The following is a 22,299-nucleotide window of genomic DNA, read 5'->3' as shown; positions in this document are numbered from 1 at the left end:
ATATTTTTAATGTAAAAGAATACAATCATTTTCTGAACACAGAACAGCATAAAACATTTTAACACTGCTGTTTGTATTTTTAAGAGCTTTTAAACTCGAGCTATAGGAGTTTAAAACGGCGCCTCATGTGCGTTCATGACGTCAGTGAGCGCGAACAGCCAATAAGCTGCTCCGCTCACTAACCAATCAGCACTCACTAGCAGTAATGTTAGCGTCCTGCTGCCCAAAACCCGTTTACTGTAGAAAAAAAGGGAATATATAGGTAAGTTTTCTTAGCTTTTTTAGTGAAACACATCTACTTTCTACAAAGGAAAGTTCTGGGCGAGTGATTAGAAACTATTTCAACTTTTCATTTTTTAGCCGTTGAGCTCCATTCACTCCCATTCATTGAGGACTCGCTCGCGGGCGCCCTCTGCTGTTTTGCAGTCCTGTTTTTGATATAATGGGGGAAATAGGAAGAGGCCGGGCTCCTCAAAAACTGGCACTGGCACAAGTTTCCATTACTTACATTGCCTTGTATCTCCAGTGCAAAACAAAAAAAGCTAAGTTCAGACACTAAACATGCCTTGGCTGGTTAACTATAGTTTGATAAGATGCAAATTCTGTAAATCTAATTTTTCAGAAGACAACCATTTTAAACTCTGAACGAGTTTAGTATCTCTTTTAAAGCAGGCTGTTGAGCTTTCCACATCTGACTAACTCATCAAGCACTAACAGATGAGTTAAATAAGGTGTTGTAAAGTAGAGAAAACAGAAGTTATCGAGACAGGGGTCTTCCAGGCCTTTATAAGGGACAGGAACATGTACGATGTAATTGCGCAATAGCTGGATCATTGTTTCATTGTGCTTAACGTCTATTCTAAATAATCTTTTGTGCACATAATAAAATTAATGCAATAAAGCCTTATCTTTTCCGTGCCCTAAAGGGGGGCCCAAATGTCACTTCGAAAGTGACACGAGATCAGTGGCTGTTAGAGAAAGATAATTGTATTCAGATGCTCTTAATTATTGTCTATTGACTTGTGATTACTGCAATTACTTAATCTGCATTTGTTTCAGGCACAGAGGGCGAGACCTCTTTTTTATTCATGATTTCAAGTATAGAGAACTATGAATGTTTCGTTTTTAGCACAGTGACCAATATATTCACCAATATAAAGTTTTATATGTAGTGCCCGATTGACCGATATGAAGTTTTTGCAGCTTAAGCCATTACAAAATGTTTTTGAGTATGTGCCTCTGAAACAATGACCACAATCTTGATCATGTCATCTAATCACACTACAAGCACCTCAAAGAAAGACTTTGTCTATGTAAGAACATGGGGAGAGCCCTATATGGTAACAATGCAATCCTCACTTTTTTGGTCTTTTTTTGTAAATATAGGTTCTCATAGTATCATCATAGTTATTCTGGTAAAACACTCTCCTTAGAGGGAAGAGATGATGAGGAAAAATCTGAACACAGTCCAAGTTCTGCCAGAAATACAGTACAGGAAGACACATGAGGGAACAAGCGCCCCCTTGTGGGTATTTTATAGGCTTGGTTTTCATACTAAAGGAAGAATTCCACTGACTTTTCACAATTTCAGGATAATTCAGATGTAAACAGTCATTCAGAGTGGTTTGGTGTGAAATGGTTCATTGTAGAGAAACTTACTGACTCAGATTTCTTTACAGTGGTGGTGATAGGAACCAGGGGTCGGAATCTCTGATGCAAATATAGCCATTTTAGTTCCTACACAAAACGACTGGTAGACCTGCATGTGCCATGTAAGTTTTTAAATGTAATAGTGGCAAAATAGTGGTAATATGTACTTTGGGTGCTATATTGCCTTCCCTGCATGTACCACTCCACCATAAATTGATTTGAACAAAAATATACAAGTTTTAGGCCAAGTCTTTATTTTAAACCTATCATAAAAACAATGTCTGGTTCCTATCAGCACTGCAGTGAACAATTCTGACTCTGACACATTTCTCTAAAACTTTGTTTGCATCTTAACAATAATTATGGGGAGTTTTTGAAAAAAAAAATTGGAATTGCTCTCTAATTGTGGGCTGAAATCAGTATTGATAAAAGTTTTCCATTGAAAATTCACTGTATTCTAGATCAGGTTTGATCTGACTATATGAAATTCATATACAGTATAATGACATACACTATGATGCATGTTTGAGCACTGATGTGCAGTATTTTGTCCATAAGGGGCAACAGGTTCCCAGAATTTCCTACAATAAATGGTTATGTACTAATTTGATACACATTTGGTTGTACAGAACTTGTTTGTCTTTTGTCTCATTTGTTTCCCCCTGTTTTGAACAAAAATGAAGGAAAAGGATTTTTTTTTGCTTGTTGTTTATATTGTAACAGAAGTTATTTTAGCATGACTTTCCACTCTTACTGAAATGTTTCCAAGTAGAAATAAAATATATTTGATTTATTTCTCCGTTTTAAAAATCACATCAACATACAGCAACAAAAATCAATCAATTCAACGACACAAAGACACAGGAAACCACACATACCAGCAACCATACATAAGACAGAGTAATCATCCCAACTTCCTTGAGAAAGCTGTCACTGCAGTTGGTAACAAAGTCAATTAACAACATGGAAGGCAAGAAGAAATTAAGGGTGACCTTGTGAGCGATTAGGGAAACGGACGTCAGAAAGCAGAAGTACAGTCACATGCCTGACTACAGTGCAAATGGTGGGCTTCCCTCGTGGAAGATAAGTGCCTAGATAATCAAGTGTACACAGTAAACAGTTTAACATGGGCATAATGTAACGTACACATCCTGTAAAGTAAGCCCTGGTCCTGAACTGAGTTTTACTGAATAAATACAAGCACACTGAGCACTTTTCCAGTCAGTTCTTTCATCAGGTATGAACTGCAGAACAAGTGAAAAATAGAGAAGTGGACCGTTGAGCTTTGGGAAGTGAATGAGAGAAATCCACAGAGAGTTTGAGCCCTTGCACATCTTGCATAGAACTCCATGAGAGTCATATTCAGTTTAAGTGTAACACATTCAATCCCTCTCCAACACCCTCCTTGCTCATCTGGTGGCAGGAACACCTGTCAGTCCATGAACTTGCGGTTCTGGTTAGCTCCAAACAGAGCCACACGGATTTCGGGCATCATCTATTGATGGCAAAGAGAGAAAAGAAAGAGATATGGTGAATCCAGAGCTACCCAGCATTTATCCTCATTGAAAACAGATTCAAAAACAGTGTGTGCTTCTAGGCTATTATTACCACTGAGGAACTCCAATAACTAATCAGTCAAAACATTAACAGAAATGTGTACATTACAGGTCAAAAGTATGGAAGCAAGACGTTTTTCTTCCCCATTAAAGTTAAAATTATTTTATGGTTAACTTTATTTGCCAACAACCAACACATTTAGTTTAACCTTGTTGTTCTGCATTCTTACTCTAGCGTGTTCTATTAAAGCCTTCTTCACACTCTGACACTCTTCACACTCTGACACTCTTCACACTCTGACTTACATTCATCAGCTTTTAATAATGTACAAATCCCTATCTTAACATGCCTAATTCAGTTAAGTCATGTCTGCAGGACCTGTTTGGAAGCAATGTTAACATTGCTTCCAAATCTTTGGCCTGTTATAAAGGCTATGTAGCTAATTTACTGGAGAAAACCCTTTATCTCTATATTAGATGAAATATTGTGGACTGAGAGTGTGGGTTTTGTCGGACCACCCAGTGGGACAGCCTACGAGAGCTGCTGTCTTTTATTGAGTCACTGACACTGACAGGCCGATGACCACTGTTGAAGCAATGCCCTAGGCAAGCAGCAGGTGGTGCTATACTCCATTAAATGTCACCCTCATGCTTTCCCAATGCCTCCAATATAAGGCTAAGAAACAATGGAAGGACGCAGAAGGGCATTCATCTAAACATTATGAGTCTTATGATAATGATGACAGAACATACATGAACTAAACAGCATATTTGAGGTTGAGCTGTTGGACATACATTACATTACAAACAAATGCAATGAAATAATATTTAGATGTGTCGATATTTTTAAGTCATTTTGTAAAAAGTTTGTCAAGTTATCATTAGTTAGCTTGGAAGCTATATGGCTAACTAGCACTATTAGCATGTATATATACTGACTATACACATGATTCTGAGTAACTGCAGACATTTGTGAGAACGTGTGCGAATAGGAATCATTTCAGAGTCTAATAGATATGTAAGTTACAATCTGTGAATATAATTTAGATCTTGATGGAGAGAGCTAAATCTTCCTTCATGGATTCATTCACGACACTGCAGTAGACACACCATGTCAGAATTATGAAACAAATTAGTAAACAAATTCATGAAGGACACACATTTATCCATTACTGCTCCTTTTCCAGCACAGGATAATGACTGCATAGCAGTGTCTCAAAAATGGTGTATTGATCACCAAAATAAATGGTGTATTGATAGAAATGAGATCATTTCTACTTCCAGCCCCCTGCACTGCCCTTCCCTTTTCTGCTTTCTAGAATAGTGATTTCCCATATTGCCCAAGTGTCTCATACCTGCTGGGCCAGGAGGTCCAGTCTGCTCTCCAGAGTGTTGGACACCTTGATCTTTCCATTAGCATTATAGACCTCCACACCTCCGGAGCTACACGAACACAACAATATTTATTATCAGTTTCACTTTTAAGACAGTTTTTGAAACACCAGTTCATAATAATGACTAAAAAGCCAAGAACATTGGATAATACCCCTGGTTTTGACTTTTAGGGGGGGTTTAGGGGGATTATCTTCTGATGCAGCAACATATTTACAAACGGAAAAAGTCAAAAAAGTTCCTTGTTTCATCCTCGTTGTCTGTGAACAAATCAGTCACTTACTAAACAATACTGCATGGACTAATTACCATCTCTGTGCAGCCTTAAAAGAACCATATAATTTTATTTTTTAATTTTTAAAAAGTACTCCTACATATCCTGCACACCAAACATCAAATGTCAAAAGTGCAACATTATTTTATTCGCACTGTTCAATTTTTGCAAACTTTTGCAAGTGATATGAACTCACTCAACCAATCATGGTTGTCCCTGGCGTTGGCCCTTGTTAGTTGCTGATAGGGCTTACAAACAGCATGCATTCTAAATTACAGTAAGTCATGGAAACAGAAATATCTGTAGTGCATTGCAGATGATGTCTTACATATCAGGGGAGAGGAAGTTGTCCTGGTCAATGTAAACTTCAATTTTACTCTTCACAGCTTCTTTGTAGATGGGGATGTTTTTCTGGACAGCAGCCTAGATTTAAACAAGAACAATGCATTTCTTCAATTGGCCTATATAGATATAGCCACATAAACACCAACACAGGATTATAGCATGAATCTCACTGTTTAAAGGAAATCATTAGGAGACAAGTTAAAGGAGACAAGTGCTGCTAACCTGCACCATGGGCAAATCATCCTTTCGACAGCGAATCGTCACCTTGGGTTCCAGCAGCTGATAGAAAGCCTGGTATACAGGGAGACACGGTCACTTAAAGGCACTTTTTTGAAATGTAAAAACATTCGGTTTATGGACACTGGGCTTTCAGAGATGCAGAGGTTATGCTTTTCACATTTCTTTTAACAAAAAGGGGCAGTGTACAATAAGATCCATAGGGAGTGAGGCCATCTTCACTATTACAAACAGCAAAAATAGGCATTCATTTAGAAATGTTATGGTAATGCAAAGCCTATTTAAAGAGATAATTTGGCAAAAAAAACTAATTTACATATATTTTTTGTCAGTCAACCAAAACATATTTGCTAACTGAAATACAGTTTTGCACTGGAGCTACAAGGCAGGTAACAAATTATGGAAGCTTATGATCACCAATTAGCACAGCGCTCACTGCACACCTAAATCATCACACACTTGTGTTGAGTTGTTAAATGATCTCTAACAGACCTGTTTGTTTTCTGCCACTGTTTGGCATTCGGTTATCAATAAAAAATGGACGTCACATACTTATAATAAGCAGTGGCAGCCATGCTGATGCCTGAATTTTTTGGCTGTTTTTTTATACACAACAGTTTTTAACTTCTAAAACAGGTCTTGGCTGACTGACAAGGGGGATTTTTTAGCCGAAATATCACTTTAACGTCTAAACTGTCTAGGCTGACATCAATCCTTGCCTGTGATGTTTCTGTAATGAGAAACAAAACCCTTACCTGCAACACTAAACCTTCTAGCAGAGTTGAGTATTTAGCTGGGTCCTTAGCGATGTCCGTCAGCTGCTTACGCGCCTCATTTAGAAGATCCTACATAAAGAAACATGAGAGCAAATGGATGTGGAATGGGAAATTCATGGACGCTGACATGTTTCTCAATGAGCTTTACATGCATTTACATACATACCTTTGTAAACCAACTATGACAAAAAAAATAAATGAGTAAATAAATGAATGTCATACCATAATCATGTCATCTCGAGCCTTAAGCACCTTCAGTCTGGCCTGGTTCATCAGATTGGACATCTGACTGTGTAGACATATGAAGATTCATGCAGAATTGTTAAGGAAGTGTATACAAGAAAAGTGTACATAAGGGCAAACAGAGTGATTGTTTACAGATGGAAGGTGGAACCGACTCACATTTTCTTTTGCTGGTCAATCTGTTTCTCTTTCTTCTCGTAGTACTCCATTATCTTGAGCCTCTGAGTCTGAACAAGGCGTCCCTTCTCAATGTTGAACTCTTCCTCTGCCTATGGCATAAAATGCACTATGACTGCACATCTTTTAACACAAAAAGCAGATGGGATTCACTGCAGCATATCACTGCTATGTGAGGCATTTCACAACAGTAAACACTTTACCTTTGCATCAATTTCCTCTGCCTTCTCGTTGGCCTCTTGCTCTATGAAGGCCATCATATGTTTAATCTAGAAAGAGAATTATGTACATTAACGTGTGCAGTAAGGATTACAGGTTTTAATGATATACTAGTTTATAAAGGTAACATTGGTTCAACACTAGTGGCCAGTAGCCTAGTGGCAAGAGAAGTGAGCCAGCAGGTTATACTCCCAGGACTGGCTGGGTATTCCTTGTTGTGCCATTCGTTCGGCAAGGCACTTAAACCCCCAGTGCTCCAGGTGGCACTGCTCTGCTGGCAACACTATGCTGTTCCCAGCCTGGGCATAGATAGGCAGCAAAATTACCTACTCCCAGAGAACTCGTAGTAAGGAGAATTATCACTCTGTAATGTCTTCCTTGTTTCTCAGACACTAGAGGGCGCAGAATGAATGGGTTGATATGGAGCATTTGCACAAAATCATAGTTTATAAATACAAAAACAGTTTTAATGTAAAGGAACACAATCACTTCCTGAACACAGAACAGCATAAAACATTTTAACACTACTGCTGTATTTTTAGGGGTTTTTGAACTCGAGTTATAGGAGTTTAAAACGGCGCCTCATGTACGTTCATAACGTCTGTGAGCACGAACAGCCAATGAGCTGCTCCGCTCGCCAACCAATCATCACTCAGTAGCAGTAATGATAGCGTCCTGCTGCCCAAAACCCATTTACTGTAGAAAAAAGGAAACATACAGGTAAGTTTTCTTTGCTTTTTTAGTGAAACACATCTTCTACTTTCTAAAATTAAAGGAAAGTTCTGGGCAAATGATTACAAATTATCTTTAACTTTTCGTTTTTAGCCGTTGAGCTCCATTTACTCCCATTCATTGAGGACTCGCTCGCGGGCGCCCTCTGCTGTTTTGCAGTCATGTTTTTGATATAACAGGGGAAATAGGAGGAGGCCAGGCTCCCCATAAACCGGCTCTGCTAATCCCCTTAGAAGTGGATTATTAAAGTATACCTTAAAGGTAAACTTCAGCCATAATAAAAAATGTAACCATCTGTACATCTGTAAACATAACTAACTCACACCCAGCAGTGCTGCAGTAGTGCCTAGACTGAGATTTTCACATTTAAAGCCTTCAAAAAAGCCCCTTCTGATGGTATATCTCGAAAGTGAGACACTTATGTTACTGCTAGAAAGCCAAACATCTTTTTTTAGCTGTGAAATTGTAGTAATTGGCTTCAAATCATCAATACAGTGGAGTGGAAATGGGTTACTCATAATACAAAACTGACTCGGATGAAGAGAACATCAAGCTATAAGCTAAAGTTAGCAAGGTAGCTAGCTGGACACCTCAGTTTGGCTTCACTGCGCTGTCTGAAAGAGCACTAAACTTGTCTCTAGCATCCATTTTGTGCAGAATGAAGACAGAATCGCTGTTTTCGTTACTATTTTGTTCTCTGACCGTGATATGAGTTACACTAATGCTAGCTTGGTTGTATATATTAGCCTGTAGTTCAGTGGCTAGGCTAGCAGACAGGACTGGGTGACACCACAGGGATTTCTAATGGTTGTATTTATATATTTATATATTTATATGCGTGCATAATGCATGCTGGGTTTTGTAGTGAGATAAAGAAAAACATGAAAAATCAAAAACATGGAGACAAAATCCTGAATTCTATCAAAACGATGAAGCTGAGGGAGATAATGTTGCTCTACAGAGCTCTGAATAACACAGCAAAAAACAATGAACGGTAGTTTTAGGCCAAAATGCCTGTCTGATTTATTAGATCATCTCAAACTGAAATAATTCAGATCACCAAGTATTATTACCATCTTTTTAAAAGGTTGTGTCTAATGCTGACACTACAAGCAACTCAGTCACAGCAGTAGCAGTGCTGGTGATAACTTCATATTGATTTAAACTCTAGTTGACGTTTGCTGATGGGGTCAAATACAGACCTATCAATATAATAACTGTGGAGAAATTATTTCAATGTGTATTTGTGCTTTTTAAACATTTTCAGTACATTTTAACACCTTAGTAAAACCGCAAACTGTGGTCATTGTAGCCAATGATTTCAAGGTAGGAAATCTTCATACTCTTAGCTAATGCGCAGAGAGATGAGGGTAAAAAGGAAGGACAAAAAGTCACTGCAGCTCATATTTATATTACATCGTCATTACTAGTTCTGAATTTGTCCTCAGAGACCTTTTAGTAAACATCAAATCTTGAGCTCTGTGTGTGATTTACAGTAAAGACTACATTAAGTTGAATGTTATAGAGACGTATGAGATCTACAAGAGTTAACCATAGTTTTATAAAAGAGCTGCAGTATTAAGCAAACTTGGAATCTGTAAAAGGAGAAACGAGATGAATGAAAGGAAATAAAAGGAAATGAAAGGAAAACGCTGTCGTTATTAGTCGAGCCTAACATATCATTGATTTTGTGCATTGCTGGAAGCTGACAGGAATATACAGTTAAGCTTTTCAGCTTAAAAGAGTCCAGCATTTTAGATTTTAGTCTCTTTATTTGTCATTCAACTCATCAGCTGTTATCTCTGTATGAGCTGAGTTGAAGAAAAGAAGGAAAACTCACAACTATGCAACATTTGCTTTCATTTCTCCATTTGCGGTTTCTTTCTTTCTGTCCATTCTGTCTCTGCAGGGCCTTCGCTCACCAGAAAGTACATTTTAATGTAATTTTTGGTGAGAAACAACTAAATTTAGAATTAGTATAAGGAAAAATGCCTCAGGATTGTCTGATTGGTCTAAAAAGTATTCAAATTTCTGCCTAAAATGTTCTTTTTGATCAGCCTTTTTTTTCATACTGTCATTCTCAATTTTTTTTTAAATTTGAAGAATGTTTTATTAGAGGTCAGTAGTCCAATGCTGACCAAAAGACTGAATTTATTAAGAAAAATGTAGCGAGAATTACTTCTATACAAAGATCCTGAAGATTTTCATATATGGACAATAATCATTAACAAAATAGCTAAATGTACTGAAACATAAGGCGCTAATGAGGTAACCTAACTTTCTTACTGACCATTTAGCGCCCAATTACATAATTAAAGTCCTTTTAAGCCAGCTCGTTAGTCTTAAATGCATGTCCAATGAGTTTTAACAGCCGGTGACTAACATTATTCACTGTTTACTGTGTTTACTGTGAGCTAACAGAGTCAAACACTGACAAAACTGAACTTCTGTCCACTTTACCTGTTTTTGGACATCTGCATCACTGAGCGCCATGACTGCCTATCTTGAAGCAGACCACTTTATCGTAGTTGAGCTGAATTTAAACCGCAGAATAAAGTGTTAAAGTTAAAAACTGATCGCTGCTCTCTGTTTTTCCGTGTAACTGCAGTTCTGCTACCGCTGGAGAGACGGGGAAGTGCGTCATCGAGCGGCCGGGCGCGTCCCAAATCGAGCCATAAACACTACACACTACGCTGCAGACTTACTCTGAGGGGTAGTGCACAACTAAACTCCTGTCCGCCCTTCAAAAAGATGGTTCTTCACAGGTTCTTTAGCAAAGGGAATGGTTCTATGTTTTTTTAAATGGTGAAATGGTTCTTCACATTGATGGAGAATGTGTTAAGCATGAAATGGTTCTATGTAGGACTCCTGGTTCCCTTTACTAAAGAACCCTTGAAAAAACATCCTTTTTTAAGTGTGTATAGCTTGCAAGGGTTTCTGATGTGCCAGCTTTCTTCTCACTCTTTCAGCATCAAAGACACATTCAGTTTGATAAGGATGTCATTCATGATTTCAGTCTAGTGCTTATGGAAAATGCTTATTTTGGATCTTTTCATGTGAAAATCAATTCTCAAAAAGAAACGTCAGCATTGAAAAGCACCTATCCTTCAGTATTGATGTGCCCACCTCTAAAATAAAGTGCACAGCTACAGCGGTCGACGTAATTTAGGCTTATTTACTCAGGAGCTTTGTTGAATATATAAACAAATCTTGTGTTAAATGTCATAGTCTTAATAACAAAACCATGTCCAGATCAGGGTGCCCCGAATTTATTTTTATTGTGGAGGAGGAGGCAAGTGCAATGTTTATAGTCAGCTGAGGGCCAAAACGACAAAACAATATATATAAAAAGAAGGTAGGTAGTATTTTGTGTTGTATTTTATAATCTTACATTTTTACATATTACATATTTAGTCACTATTTATATATTGTTCTTAAAAATATGTAAAATTGGAATTTAATTAGTAATTAATAGTTATATTATTTTATATAGTGTAAAAATATGTTTGCTCTCATTGGGTGGGGGAGGTAGGTGGGGTTAGAATAATTTTCTGGTGGGCCAAATCAAACGTCCTCTCGGGCCAGACTCTCATGCCCTGGTACAGAACAACATCAATGTACAGGTGCGGCCAAAAGTTTGCATACACCGGGGCTTAGGACATTCAAACTCCATTTACAGCTCCACACATTTCATGTTATCATACATTTCCTGTGTTAAGTCAATTAGAGTATGTTCTTTATTTCCATAAGAGGTAAAAATAGTAGCTAAGAGACAGATTTATTTCAGGCTTTATTTACTATACCAGATGTTCAGGGGATCAGAAGTTACAGACATACCAATTTTTCAGACACAGCAGTGCTGCTTGAGTTTTTAAACACCTCAGTGTCACTGCTGGACTGAGAATAGTCCACCAACCAAAAATATCCAGTCAACAGCGTCCTGTGGGCACTGATGAAGAACTAGAGGATGATTAGCTCAAACGGTACAGCAAGAGATGAGCTATCGTCTCTGACTGCGTCTAATAGAGTGGACAGTGAGTGGATCACTGCTGTGTCTGATCCACTTGTACCAGCATAACACACACTAACACACCACCACCACATCAGTGTTGCTGCAGTGCTGAGAATGATCCACCACCCAAATAGTACCTGCTCTGTGAGGGTCCATGGGGGTCCTGACAACTTAAGAACAGGGTAAAAGGGGGCTAACAAAGTATGCAGAGAAACAGATGGACTACAGTCTGTAATTGTAGAACTACAAAGTGCACCTATATAGTAAGTGGAGCTGATAAAATGGACAATGAGTGCAGAAACAAGGAGGTGGTTATAATGTTATGCCTGATCGGTGTATATGGCTGCATATATTTGATGTATGTTTGCGTTCTCCTAGCCATCTTTAAAAGATGACATTTATCAAGTGGTCAGACTGTTACGCAATGCTAGTCTGAGTACTCTAAAAGTTGACATGCAGCGTTTGGTGATATCGTCACCATTCTATGATTACAAACCACTTTTTTTATGCAATTACAGTGTAGAGTAATAATAACAGACTGAGGCTAGACAACTAGCCAGCATTCTACTAGCTTTCAGTATTATAAACCACCATAATTCAGCAGAGACCCATACATGCTACAGCTCCCACTAACAGACCTGTGGACAAAAAGTACTGATACTTAAAAGGTCAGTGAAAAAATCAAAGGTAAATGGGAACCAGTCTGCGATAGCCAGCTGTTAAAACAAATGTCACGTCTGTGGCCAAAAATATCAGGGTGTTGCAACATTTTTAAGAAGGAAAAGTTGACTTGTATCAACACTGTGTGATAGTGCTGAGAACTACACACATGTTAGGGAGAGTATAAGAGCTCAGATGTAAGACTGTATATAAGAGGCAGATGAAATCTTTCAGCTAAAAGGATCATGAGGCCCTGCCTAGCTGTCTTTGCCCTCCTTGTGGCTGCTCACTGCCATAAGCTCTTCATAGGGTAAGTTATAATACCATTGTGAAAGAACATTTCAGGCATGTCCACTCGTAAATGCTCATAACAGTGAAGTTTATTGATTTTAGCTAGAGTTGAGTTATACACAGTCACAGTAAAAACAAAGGTGGTTATGAACTATAGGTATACTTTTTTTTTGCTTTAACATCATAAAGATACTTTCTGAGTGTGTTTTCTGTAGTAGCATACTGTGCATTTACAGTATTTACAAAAAAATATAAAAAAAACTGTCCACTTAATGATGCTCACTGTGTGTCACTATCACTCAGCACTAGTCTAGTTTAAATAAAGAGTACAATATTAATGATATTTTACTTTAGCAAGGAAATTTAGAGAGCTAATGCGAATGCTTGCTGGCTAAGTTGTTCCTGATCCTCTGTTAATTCAGGTGGGTCATGATGTTTTGGAACTGGGAATGTTGTTTGATTATAAGCCATTTTTACTACAATTTCCCACTTTGTCTGAAGTAAAATAGAGCTGGGCTTTCGATGTGTGAGTTGCGGATGACTTTTACTGACAGTCTGTCCGACAGCAAAATACCTTGCGCTCTGTGTGAACACGGCTGTGGGCACATTTGAAAGTCCCTGCATGAAACTGAGTCAAAGCTTTACTTCACTGACAGCTTCAATTAATCAAAAACACCCATGACGATAATCCTCATTTCTGTTAGCGGGAATATGAGATTACACTTTACACTTTAGCTTCAAGCTAACAAGTTTTCTTCCCACACTGGGTTCAGCACTGCATGGCTCGAGTCTTCACACAGACGAAGCTTGTAACAGACATTAAGATAAGATCTTTTTCCTTTGTAAGTTCCAGTTTTACAGTGAAACATTTACTAAATATTTCATCTTAAAGCCTAACTCTGAGTTTCACTGGATTAGCCTGTTAGCCTGTTAGCAGTCTGCCGAGCTGCCTGTTAAACAAAACCACCCAAAAGAAAAAAATGTCTTAAAGAAATAAAGCAGATCTCAATGTTGTATTAATGATCACTGATTTCTGAATTCTTTCTCCTGAACCCCTCTTAGGTGAAAAGAGGAGATTAATATCAGCATTTAATCATAAGAAGTTCTCATGATAAATGAGAAAAGCATGAGTTCTCCTTCTACCCTGATAGCAACAGGATAGTGGACCACTGTTGGCCCACTGATGGCAAAACTGGTGGTCCACTGGCATTGTGCTTAGCGATTTCTGGCTGGCCCACCAGTGTTTAAGCAGAGTATTAGAAAAAAAATCCACTTTTCATTGCTAATTTTCCACTCACAGTCCTATTTACTTCATTTTCCTTCCTTCCTTTCTTTAGTTACACTTTGTAAATTAGGTTTGTAAATCATTTGAATTAAGCACAGTGTCAGCAATAACATTGTCTATAAAATCACTTTACATTAGACCTACTCATTATCTTTTCCTCTCTCAGGTGTTTGTAATGTTTGTCTTCTAAAATAAAAGGCTAAGTGCATTTAAAATCTGTTTGAGGAGATTAAAAACTAGGTGGAACTTGTATGCAGGACAGAAGTGGCAAACAGCCAGCAGGGCGCTGACCTTGTCAAGCCAGCGGATGGATATATGCCCGCTGTCTGGGTACATATAGAATAGAGATATACAAGAAAATGATGAGATCTTACACTTTTCAAACCAGACTTAACCTTGTCTAGCAGAAGAACATAAGATTAGATCTCAATCAGAATAAGGTTCTTATGTAAAATTAAGCTTCATGCCTTTTACTTCATACATGCAAAGTTTGTGACTGCAAACACGTTCATGACACTCATTTTTATTCCTTCTCCATTGCTGGGTGGGATATGTGAGTTTTGACCTTTTTGAGGGAGAAAATTTCTCTGTTGGCTCCCCTTCTGCCATGCTGTTGCTCCATTCTGGCTTGTGACTTTATCCTATGATGACTTTGTGTTGTTTTTTCATATAGTAAAGGTAACTTGGTGTGCAGACCTTAAAAATACAGTAGATGGATTTCAGGCAGGGGGTGTAACACAGGGTCTTTTTTCCTTGTGGGACATCATCCTTTTACAACCCACCTTAAACTGAGCTCAGGATATATAAGCTGATAAATGCTAAAAGTTGCCTGTTCAGTGATTGAGATGATGCTGCAGTATTAGCTGTCTGGATTTCAGTCCATTTCTCCATTTTGTGACTAAGACTGATCTGGATGGCGTTTTGTAATCCACATTCTTCCTCAACAGAGACCAGGTTCTTAGAATCAATGCAGAATCTGAGGAGCACATTCAGCTGCTGAAGGAGTTGGAGGATGATGAGGGGTGGGAGGTAAGGCGATCTTACACACGCACATGGACTTTGCTGAAACTTTGCCCTGCCAATTTTTGTTCTATTGTGAGATTTAAATTGTAGTACTGCAAAAAGTAGTGCTGTCGCCTCACAGCAAGAAGTGTCTGGGTCCATAAAGCAGCTTAGATTGTGTGTGCGTGTACTGCGAAAACGGGAGTCTATCCCACATACATTTATATGGAAATTCATCAGATGTTCATTAACCATTTATATTTAGCTGGATTTCTGGACTCATCCGGCCTCCACTGACCTGCCTGTGGACATCCATGTGCCCTTTGCCAGTCTGCATGCTGTCAAGAACTTTCTTCAGGCCCATAAGATCCCTTTCCATGTTATGATCAACAATCTGCAGGTGAGCAAGACATGCAGGCGGATTAGATTTCTCAGTATAGACCTAGTCTATGAGATAAGACAACTCAAATATTGCATTTGAATATAGTTAATAAAGTAATAAAGTGGACTTAAATTAAGAAACAATTCAGTGCATCATAAAATCTCATTTCTTTTCATTTCTTCTTTATAATTCTATTTAGTTTGAATTGATTGTTTCGGCACAAAACAGAACTTTTAAAATACACTGAATACACAAATGTGAGTGCAGAAACAATTTAAACAGTAATAAAAATAATACACTAAGCTTTTTAAACACTTTATCTACGTGTGAAAATAACCCAAGAATTTAATTTTGGCCAAGAAAGAGCACATACATATTACTGGATATTATAATATAATAACAGTCAATCCACAGCACAATATATTTTAATGTCATTAATACAGAATTTAACTGGTGTGAGATGGCCACAGGGGGGCGTATATTGAGTATTTTACACATCTCTGCCAATCAGATTTTAGGACTGCTTTTAGGATCAGCATTATTAAAGCTAATTCATTTGGCTTTGTAAAATGAATGTAATGATTGGTTGTGTATCAGGAACTCCTGGATGAAGAGCAGGAAGGTGTGGAGCTCAATGCCATGCAGGAGCGCAACGCTAGGAGTTTCAACTTTGGAGCGTACCACACACTAGACACAGTGAGTTCTCCCGTCCTCCACACACATTTACACACAAAACACAGTCTGGGGGTCTGTGATGTACTACGAAGCAGTCGTATTCTGATGTAATCATGAATGATTGATAATAAGAGTTAAATTATGAGCTGTGAATAGTGTTTCATAGGCGGTCATTACATTCACAGATCTACAGCTGGATGGATACTCTGGTTGCTGCTCATCCCAATCTGGTTTCCAAAGTGCAGATCGGAACCTCTTATGAGAACCGTCCCATGTATGCGCTGAAGGTGGGGATAAAGACAGAAATGAATTGCCTTCCAATAAAGTTACATGTTTCTCATGTATATAAACACGAGTGTTCAAAAGTCTGGAATAAATGTTTTTAATAATATGAAACCAATTTGGTTTCAGATAAATGTATAAAAGAATTCTAATATGTTAGTCTTGTTTTGTTGATTTTCTAAATAAAATAAGCTCCTCAACTTAATGACATTTTTTGGCAAATTTTAGTGCAGTTTAGTGAATTTCCATATATATGGAAGTGAAAATAAGTTCACGCATCCTCGACAGGGCACACACTTCTGCACAAGTACTGTGTATTTGCTGAATTCAACATATAGTATCTGACAAAAATAAAACATAAAATACTGCCTGGGCAAAAGTTATGGCACTTTTTCTATTTTATTTTTATTTTTTCTAATATGTTCAACTCAGAAATTGTATAGAAACTGACCAATTTGCACAAAGGTTTGCAGAAAAATGTTTAAGTTTGTTCCCTGAAGAACATATTTTCACTTAGACAATTAGCAAAACATGTAATTTGAACAAAGATGTTCAAACTTTTGAATGTAACTGTAATTATTACTATTATTAGGACACTAGTTGCTCTAAATAAAAATTTTAAAAAATTTAGAATTAAGTTGTAATGAATTTCAAGAAAATAATTAACATTACATTTCAAAGATGGAGATCAAATCTCAAGGCAGATAACTTTACAAAATATGAATATAAAGAGATAATTACAATATATTATTTATCATTTTATTCATTTCATGTTCACAGAATCCTTGAAATTTTGAATAAAACTAAAATCTAAATGATACATTTTGGCAAACAATTTGTATTATTTTTCAATAGTAATATACTCCAGTGTATTATTTAAGTTATTATTGTGCATAAAATACCAAAATTTGTTGATATGGAAGAGATTTCAAACTTTTGAACAGTCATGCATCATATTGATGATGGCAAACCTGAGACACATGAGCAAGTTCTTCACTAATGTGATATATGCATTCAGTTCAGCACTGGGGGGAACAAACGTCCTGCCATCTGGATTGATGCTGGAATACATGCCAGAGAGTGGGTCTCCACAGCCTCCGCTGTGTGGATGGCTGACAAGGTAAGCATCCTGATTCAGCTGATCTTTAGATGTGAAGGCTTGTTATGGTAACATGGTAACATAGTTTATTGAACCCAGTTTCACCTCAGTGATATCAGCACTTCTCCCTTCACTCTCCAGATGGCTACAGATTATGGTGTTGATCCTTCTGTGACTTCTCTTCTGGGCCAAATGGACGTCTACCTGTCGATTGTGACCAATCCTGATGGATATGTCTACACTCACACTTCTGTAAGTACAGACTGTATTTCTGAAGCTACTGTAGCAACTGAAACTGGCCCCACAGTTTTGAATGTCTTAACCCCTTAAACTTATATGTGGGCCTACGCTTCAATTCCCCACTCTCATAACAGAATCATCCCAAGAAAAGAGCCCGTAAAACTACATTTTCCCCACTTGTTTTTTTTTTAAATAAAGTAATTTGATATAGTGTATGAGCATTCATAAAGTTTCAAAACATATCATTGACTCATTTTCAAACAGTCCATATATGGAAACTAAGCGGCAGAAAAATTCTGTTTTTAACTGTTAACTGTTTTTGTGATGTCACGAAAACAAACATAAGCACCTGCCTATTCACCCTGAAGTTATAAAGAGTGTTTTAGCCTGGACTGCTTTTTGAGCACAATACATAGCAGACAACCAGAACAGAGGTTATTTTACATATATCAAAAGACACAGTAACAAAAACAGCCTGTGCAATTCTGGGGGCCAAGATGGCTTGGAAATTGTTATTTAAAAATTCTGATTTTTGGTACATAAAAGCACATTTAATGCTGTAAGTGGGCCTCAGGGGAAAAAATACATGAAAAATATAGGATAAGACCCCTTTAAACTTAATTGGTAACACAGTATTGCTGTGTTGCTACCAAAAAAAATAAACAAACATTAAACATTTCATCATGACATGATGTATAGACTAATAGAAATGGTCTAAAGTTACTCAGAATAAAATCTCTTTACAGTTACCTTGCCTTAAAAGTTAAGAATGTTTTTGCCTTAAAAGTTAAGAATGTTTTTGCCTTTTCCTGCGAAGTTACCATTTTGTATAATGATGATAAGCAAATATTTAGTGAAAGTAAAAAATTAAGTTTTTATTATAATAATCTCAGATATTACTAAACAGTATATCCTGTTCTTTGTTCAGTCTTTGTACATTAAAACTACAAGTTGCAATTTAATATAAAATCATTAACCCCTAAAACACCAGCTTAGACCAACTTAGTTAGCCATAAAAATAACGTCACGTTAAGTGACATGATGAAGAGTATGTGACCTAACCACATATTCACATATTCAGCAGTAAATTTTTAGACTTTTCTATGAATATTGTGATGAATATGTAAATATGTGGCTATGTCACATACTCTTTATTGTGTCACTTCATGTCGCTCAGATTAGACCGAGTGTGACAGCCTGTTATGCATGAAAGATTTCCCTTCTAGATCATCATTTTAGTCTTGAAGAGAAATTCCACCAATTTTTAAAAAATTCGGCATCATTCAATGGTTAAGAAGTTGAACAACTAATTATACAGAAATTTTAAGCAGGCGGTTGAATTCCCCTTTATATCTTAATCTTGATCTTAAATAGCAGCTTAATAATAAGCCTACAGTTTAAGGAGTTTATCGTATTTCCAAACATCCCAGGACCGCATGTGGCGCAAGACTCGCTCTGTTAACACTGGCTCTGTGTGCCGAGGCGTCGACCCCAACAGAAACTGGGATGCTGGCTTTGGTGGTAAGTTGATAGCTGGACACTCGCTGTACTTTCTGTACTTTCATGGACAAAGCTTTTTATCTATGAGAGCATTTTGCCATTTGTGTTTCATTTTCTGTGCCCTTCCAGGCCCTGGGGCCAGTAAGAACCCCTGCTCCGACTCCTACCACGGACCCCACGCCCACTCTGAGATTGAGGTGAAGAACGTGGTGGACCTCGTCCAGAGCCACGGCAACTTCAAAGCCTTCATCTCCGTCCATGCCTACTCCCAGCTCCTCATGTACCCCTATGGATACAGCTGCACAAGCGTCCCTCATCAGGCTGAACTGGTAAGCTTCATAGTTCCTTGACCACATATACCAGTAGGCAGTAGTTACTACATTATGTACAGTCTATGTCAGGGATTCCAAATAGAACCCTGGAGGGTCACAGCAATCAGTGTAAAAAGTGCACAAAAAAATATTGCGTCAAATTTACACTTCATAAGTTTGGAATCACTGTTTTCAATAATATAAAACCAATTTTTTTGCTGGTATATATAAAACTTGCATTTTGATGCTAGTACAGTCGTTTGTTTAATTATATGACTTGTACGCATTTATAGTCATTAACTAGTTATGCAAGACCTTTTCTGAACAACTTGGAGCCTAAGTGACATTCTACTCAAGGACCAATCCACTCACCTCTAACATATTATCTTATAGGCAAGAAGGAAAAAGAATAAAGAAAACAATAATGCTTCATTCATTTTGATCAGGAAAAATATAGCCATTATCCTGTTCTTTTCTTGTAAATTCTAAGGTAAATATTGTAAAGAGGTATTGAACTATATCACCTTTGTTGGAACAAAACCTTGTATCTCCAAAATGGTAACTTTACAGGAAAAGGAAAAAACATACTTCACTTTTAATGTAAGTCAATGAAACCAGAATTTTCCAAGTCATTTTGGGTCACTTCTTTTGGTCCATTCATCATGAAATTTACACACAATGTAAAGGGCAACAGGCAAAATGACAAAAATGGAGATACAAGGTTTTGTTCCGACAGCAGTGTTATATAACCTTGTAGCTCCGGGGGCCCTAAGTGACCGCTTATGGCGCTTACATCAGGAAACAGTCCTGCCTTCATGAGATGAGTCATGTTTTAAAGCAGGGAAAACACCAAATGTTGCAATACAAATATTTCTGAGTACTGAAGTTTTGCACTCCTGCTGTACACAAAGGTAAATCTTCTCTGTTTTGTTTTTGTGTTGTAGGATTCAGTGGGCAGATCTGCCGTGCAGGCCCTCAGCTCTCTGTATGGAACCAGCTACAAAGTTGGAAGCATTTGCAAGATCATCTGTGAGTGCACTTTCTCTAAAGAGGCCTTATTCTCTCTTTCTGTGTGTTATCATCCCATCCAGTTCCTCTTATTGATCACATACTGTTTATCCCCTTCCCACAGATCAAGCCAGTGGTGGAAGCATTGACTGGTCCTACGACATTGGCATCAAGTACTCCTTTGCCTTTGAGCTGCGTGACACCGGTCGCTATGGTTTCCTCCTGCCTGCCAATCAGATCATCCCAACTGCATCCGAGACCTGGCTGGGTCTTAAGCATATTATGGAATATGTGCGTGACCATCCTTATTAGGACAACAATTAATGTGCTGAACTGACAATAAAGATCTCCAAGCCAAGAGTCTCTTATCTCTTACTGACTCACAGCGAAGTATGGGATCTGTATTAGTCTTAAAACATAACATAGACATAGGTAAACTTTTAAACACTGAAATACTGTGACCACTGATGAGGGACTAGAGGATGACCAACACAAACTGTGCAGCAGCAGATGAGCTATCTTCTCTGACTTTACATCTACAAGGTGGACTGACAATGTAGGAGTGTGGACAGTGAGTGGACACAGTGTTTAAAAACTCCAGCAGCACTGCTGTGTCTGATCCACTCGTACCAGCACAACACACACTAACACACCACCACCACCACATCAGTGTTACTGCAGTGCTGAGAATGATCCACCACCCAAATAGCACCTGCTCTGTGAGGGTCCATGGGGGTCCTGACCACTGAAGAACAGGGTAAAAGGGGGCTAACAAAGTGTGCAGAGAAACAGATGGACTACAGTCTGTAACTGTAGAACTACAAAGTGCACCTATATAGTAAGTGGAGCTGATAAAATGGAAAATGAGCGTAGAAACAAGGAGGTGGTCATAATGTTATGCCTGATCAGTGTATCTACCTGCACAGTTTAGCCCCGCCCATTTATGCTGAAGTTATAAGGAGGGTTTCAGGCTGGACTCCCACAATAGAGGACAGAGCTCCTTTATATGTATCAGTCTTAAAGGCACAGCAACTAAACAGCCATATAAAAATGAAATATGACTGTTTTGGTACATAAATACACACAAACATCATATGTGGACCACTAGGAGAAAAGTAAAGCACAAGAAAAAGAAAGTATATGTGCCCTTTAATGGACCAGTGACAATTTACTAAACTCTGTGCTACAGTAGTACAGCGGTTATCACCCCAAGTTCCTTAATTGCACCACGAAAAGTGCCAAAAATGAAATCCAAGCAGTGAAGCAGCGTCTCAGTATGAACAGGGCAGAACATCTGTGTGTTATTGACTGTTCAGCCATGGCATGGAAGTGATAAACCAAACCATACCATACCCTTCAGCACCCTTAAGCATGGCATATATGTGGTATTTGTGCAGGAATAAGCACTTTTTGCTTGTAACTCTTAATTCTTGTTTAACCAATTCATATCCAACAACTTCTGCATTATGCCAAAACTGACACAGCTGCTCAGGTCTGACTGGTCTAAAGTGGCAAAAATTATTATCAAAATTTTGCACCTTTTTGTTTCATGAAATTTTGTATAGTTACATTTTTATTAATATACTATCTAATTAGATTTATTGTCTAATTTTCATTGTTTTTTTCACAGGTTAAAATTCAGTTCGAAGGTCAGTAGTCAGTAATCAGCAGTTGCGTCTGACCAAAATATATGTTAATATGATAAACAAAGTGATAAAAACATACTTTTTAGCCATTTGGTTGAATCATTTTGAAATTTCCTTCAGATTTGTGGTCAAGTCATCTTTCAGAATGCAGATAGGCAACAGTTGGGCTTCTCTTGGGGGCAACTGGACATTGTAGGTCTAGCTAAAGACCAAAAAGGTGACAGGCTGTTGCAGATGACGTATATTCTCCAGCAGGAGTGCAAAGGGTTTAAGAAGAACAATCTCAGATGAAAAGAAACTTTAAA

General features: G+C 37.9%; 2 protein-coding genes across 2 annotated transcripts; one reads left to right on the top strand and one right to left on the bottom strand.

Annotated features, from left to right (window-relative positions):
• Nucleotides 1–2,425: 2,425 nt before the first annotated feature.
• Nucleotides 2,426–10,235, bottom strand: atp6v1e1a (ATPase H+ transporting V1 subunit E1a). The gene is made up of 9 exons (XM_036568138.1): nucleotides 10,062–10,235; nucleotides 6,854–6,919; nucleotides 6,633–6,742; nucleotides 6,453–6,519; nucleotides 6,210–6,299; nucleotides 5,440–5,508; nucleotides 5,201–5,295; nucleotides 4,562–4,649; nucleotides 2,426–3,145 (listed from the first exon to the last, which is right to left on the bottom strand). The coding sequence occupies exons 1-9, from the start codon at nucleotides 10,092–10,094 to the stop codon at nucleotides 3,083–3,085; spliced, it is 681 nt and encodes a 226-aa protein (XP_036424031.1). The 5' UTR covers nucleotides 10,095–10,235; the 3' UTR covers nucleotides 2,426–3,082.
• Nucleotides 10,236–12,419: 2,184 nt separating this feature from the next.
• On the top strand, nucleotides 12,420–20,708 carry cpa4 (carboxypeptidase A4). Its single transcript, XM_036568136.1, has 11 exons — nucleotides 12,420–12,583; nucleotides 14,797–14,878; nucleotides 15,117–15,251; nucleotides 15,831–15,929; nucleotides 16,094–16,195; nucleotides 17,209–17,310; nucleotides 17,431–17,541; nucleotides 18,960–19,050; nucleotides 19,159–19,358; nucleotides 20,285–20,369; nucleotides 20,473–20,708. Exons 1-11 carry the CDS (start codon nucleotides 12,519–12,521, stop codon nucleotides 20,658–20,660), a joined length of 1,260 nt encoding a protein of 419 aa, XP_036424029.1. The 5' UTR covers nucleotides 12,420–12,518; the 3' UTR covers nucleotides 20,661–20,708.
• The last annotated feature ends 1,591 nt before the right edge of the window (nucleotides 20,709–22,299 follow it).

Source organism: Colossoma macropomum, unplaced genomic scaffold (genome assembly GCF_904425465.1).
Source record: "Colossoma macropomum unplaced genomic scaffold, Colossoma_macropomum, whole genome shotgun sequence".
Taxonomy (NCBI): domain Eukaryota; kingdom Metazoa; phylum Chordata; class Actinopteri; order Characiformes; family Serrasalmidae; genus Colossoma; species Colossoma macropomum.
This window is presented reverse-complemented; position numbering and strand designations above follow the sequence as displayed.

What these genes read in the sequence shown, in the direction of transcription:
- atp6v1e1a (XM_036568138.1), bottom strand. Translation starts at nt 10,094, where the DNA reads ATGGCGCTCAGTGATGCAGATGTCCAAAAACAG. An exon ending in ATGATTTGCCCATGGTGCAG is followed by an intron (nt 5,296 to 5,439) that starts GTTAGCAGCACT and finishes GTTTAAATCTAG; the next exon opens with GCTGCTGTCCAGAAAAACAT. An exon ending in TGGACCTCCTGGCCCAGCAG is followed by an intron (nt 3,146 to 4,561) that starts GTATGAGACACT and finishes TGCCATCAATAG; the next exon opens with ATGATGCCCGAAATCCGTGT.
- cpa4 (XM_036568136.1), top strand. Translation starts at nt 12,519, where the DNA reads ATGAGGCCCTGCCTAGCTGTCTTTGCCCTCCTTGTGGCTGCTCACTGC. An exon ending in CTGGGATGCTGGCTTTGGTG is followed by an intron (nt 19,051 to 19,158) that starts GTAAGTTGATAG and finishes GTGCCCTTCCAG; the next exon opens with GCCCTGGGGCCAGTAAGAAC. An exon ending in AAGCATTTGCAAGATCATCT is followed by an intron (nt 20,370 to 20,472) that starts GTGAGTGCACTT and finishes CCCTTCCCACAG; the next exon opens with ATCAAGCCAGTGGTGGAAGC.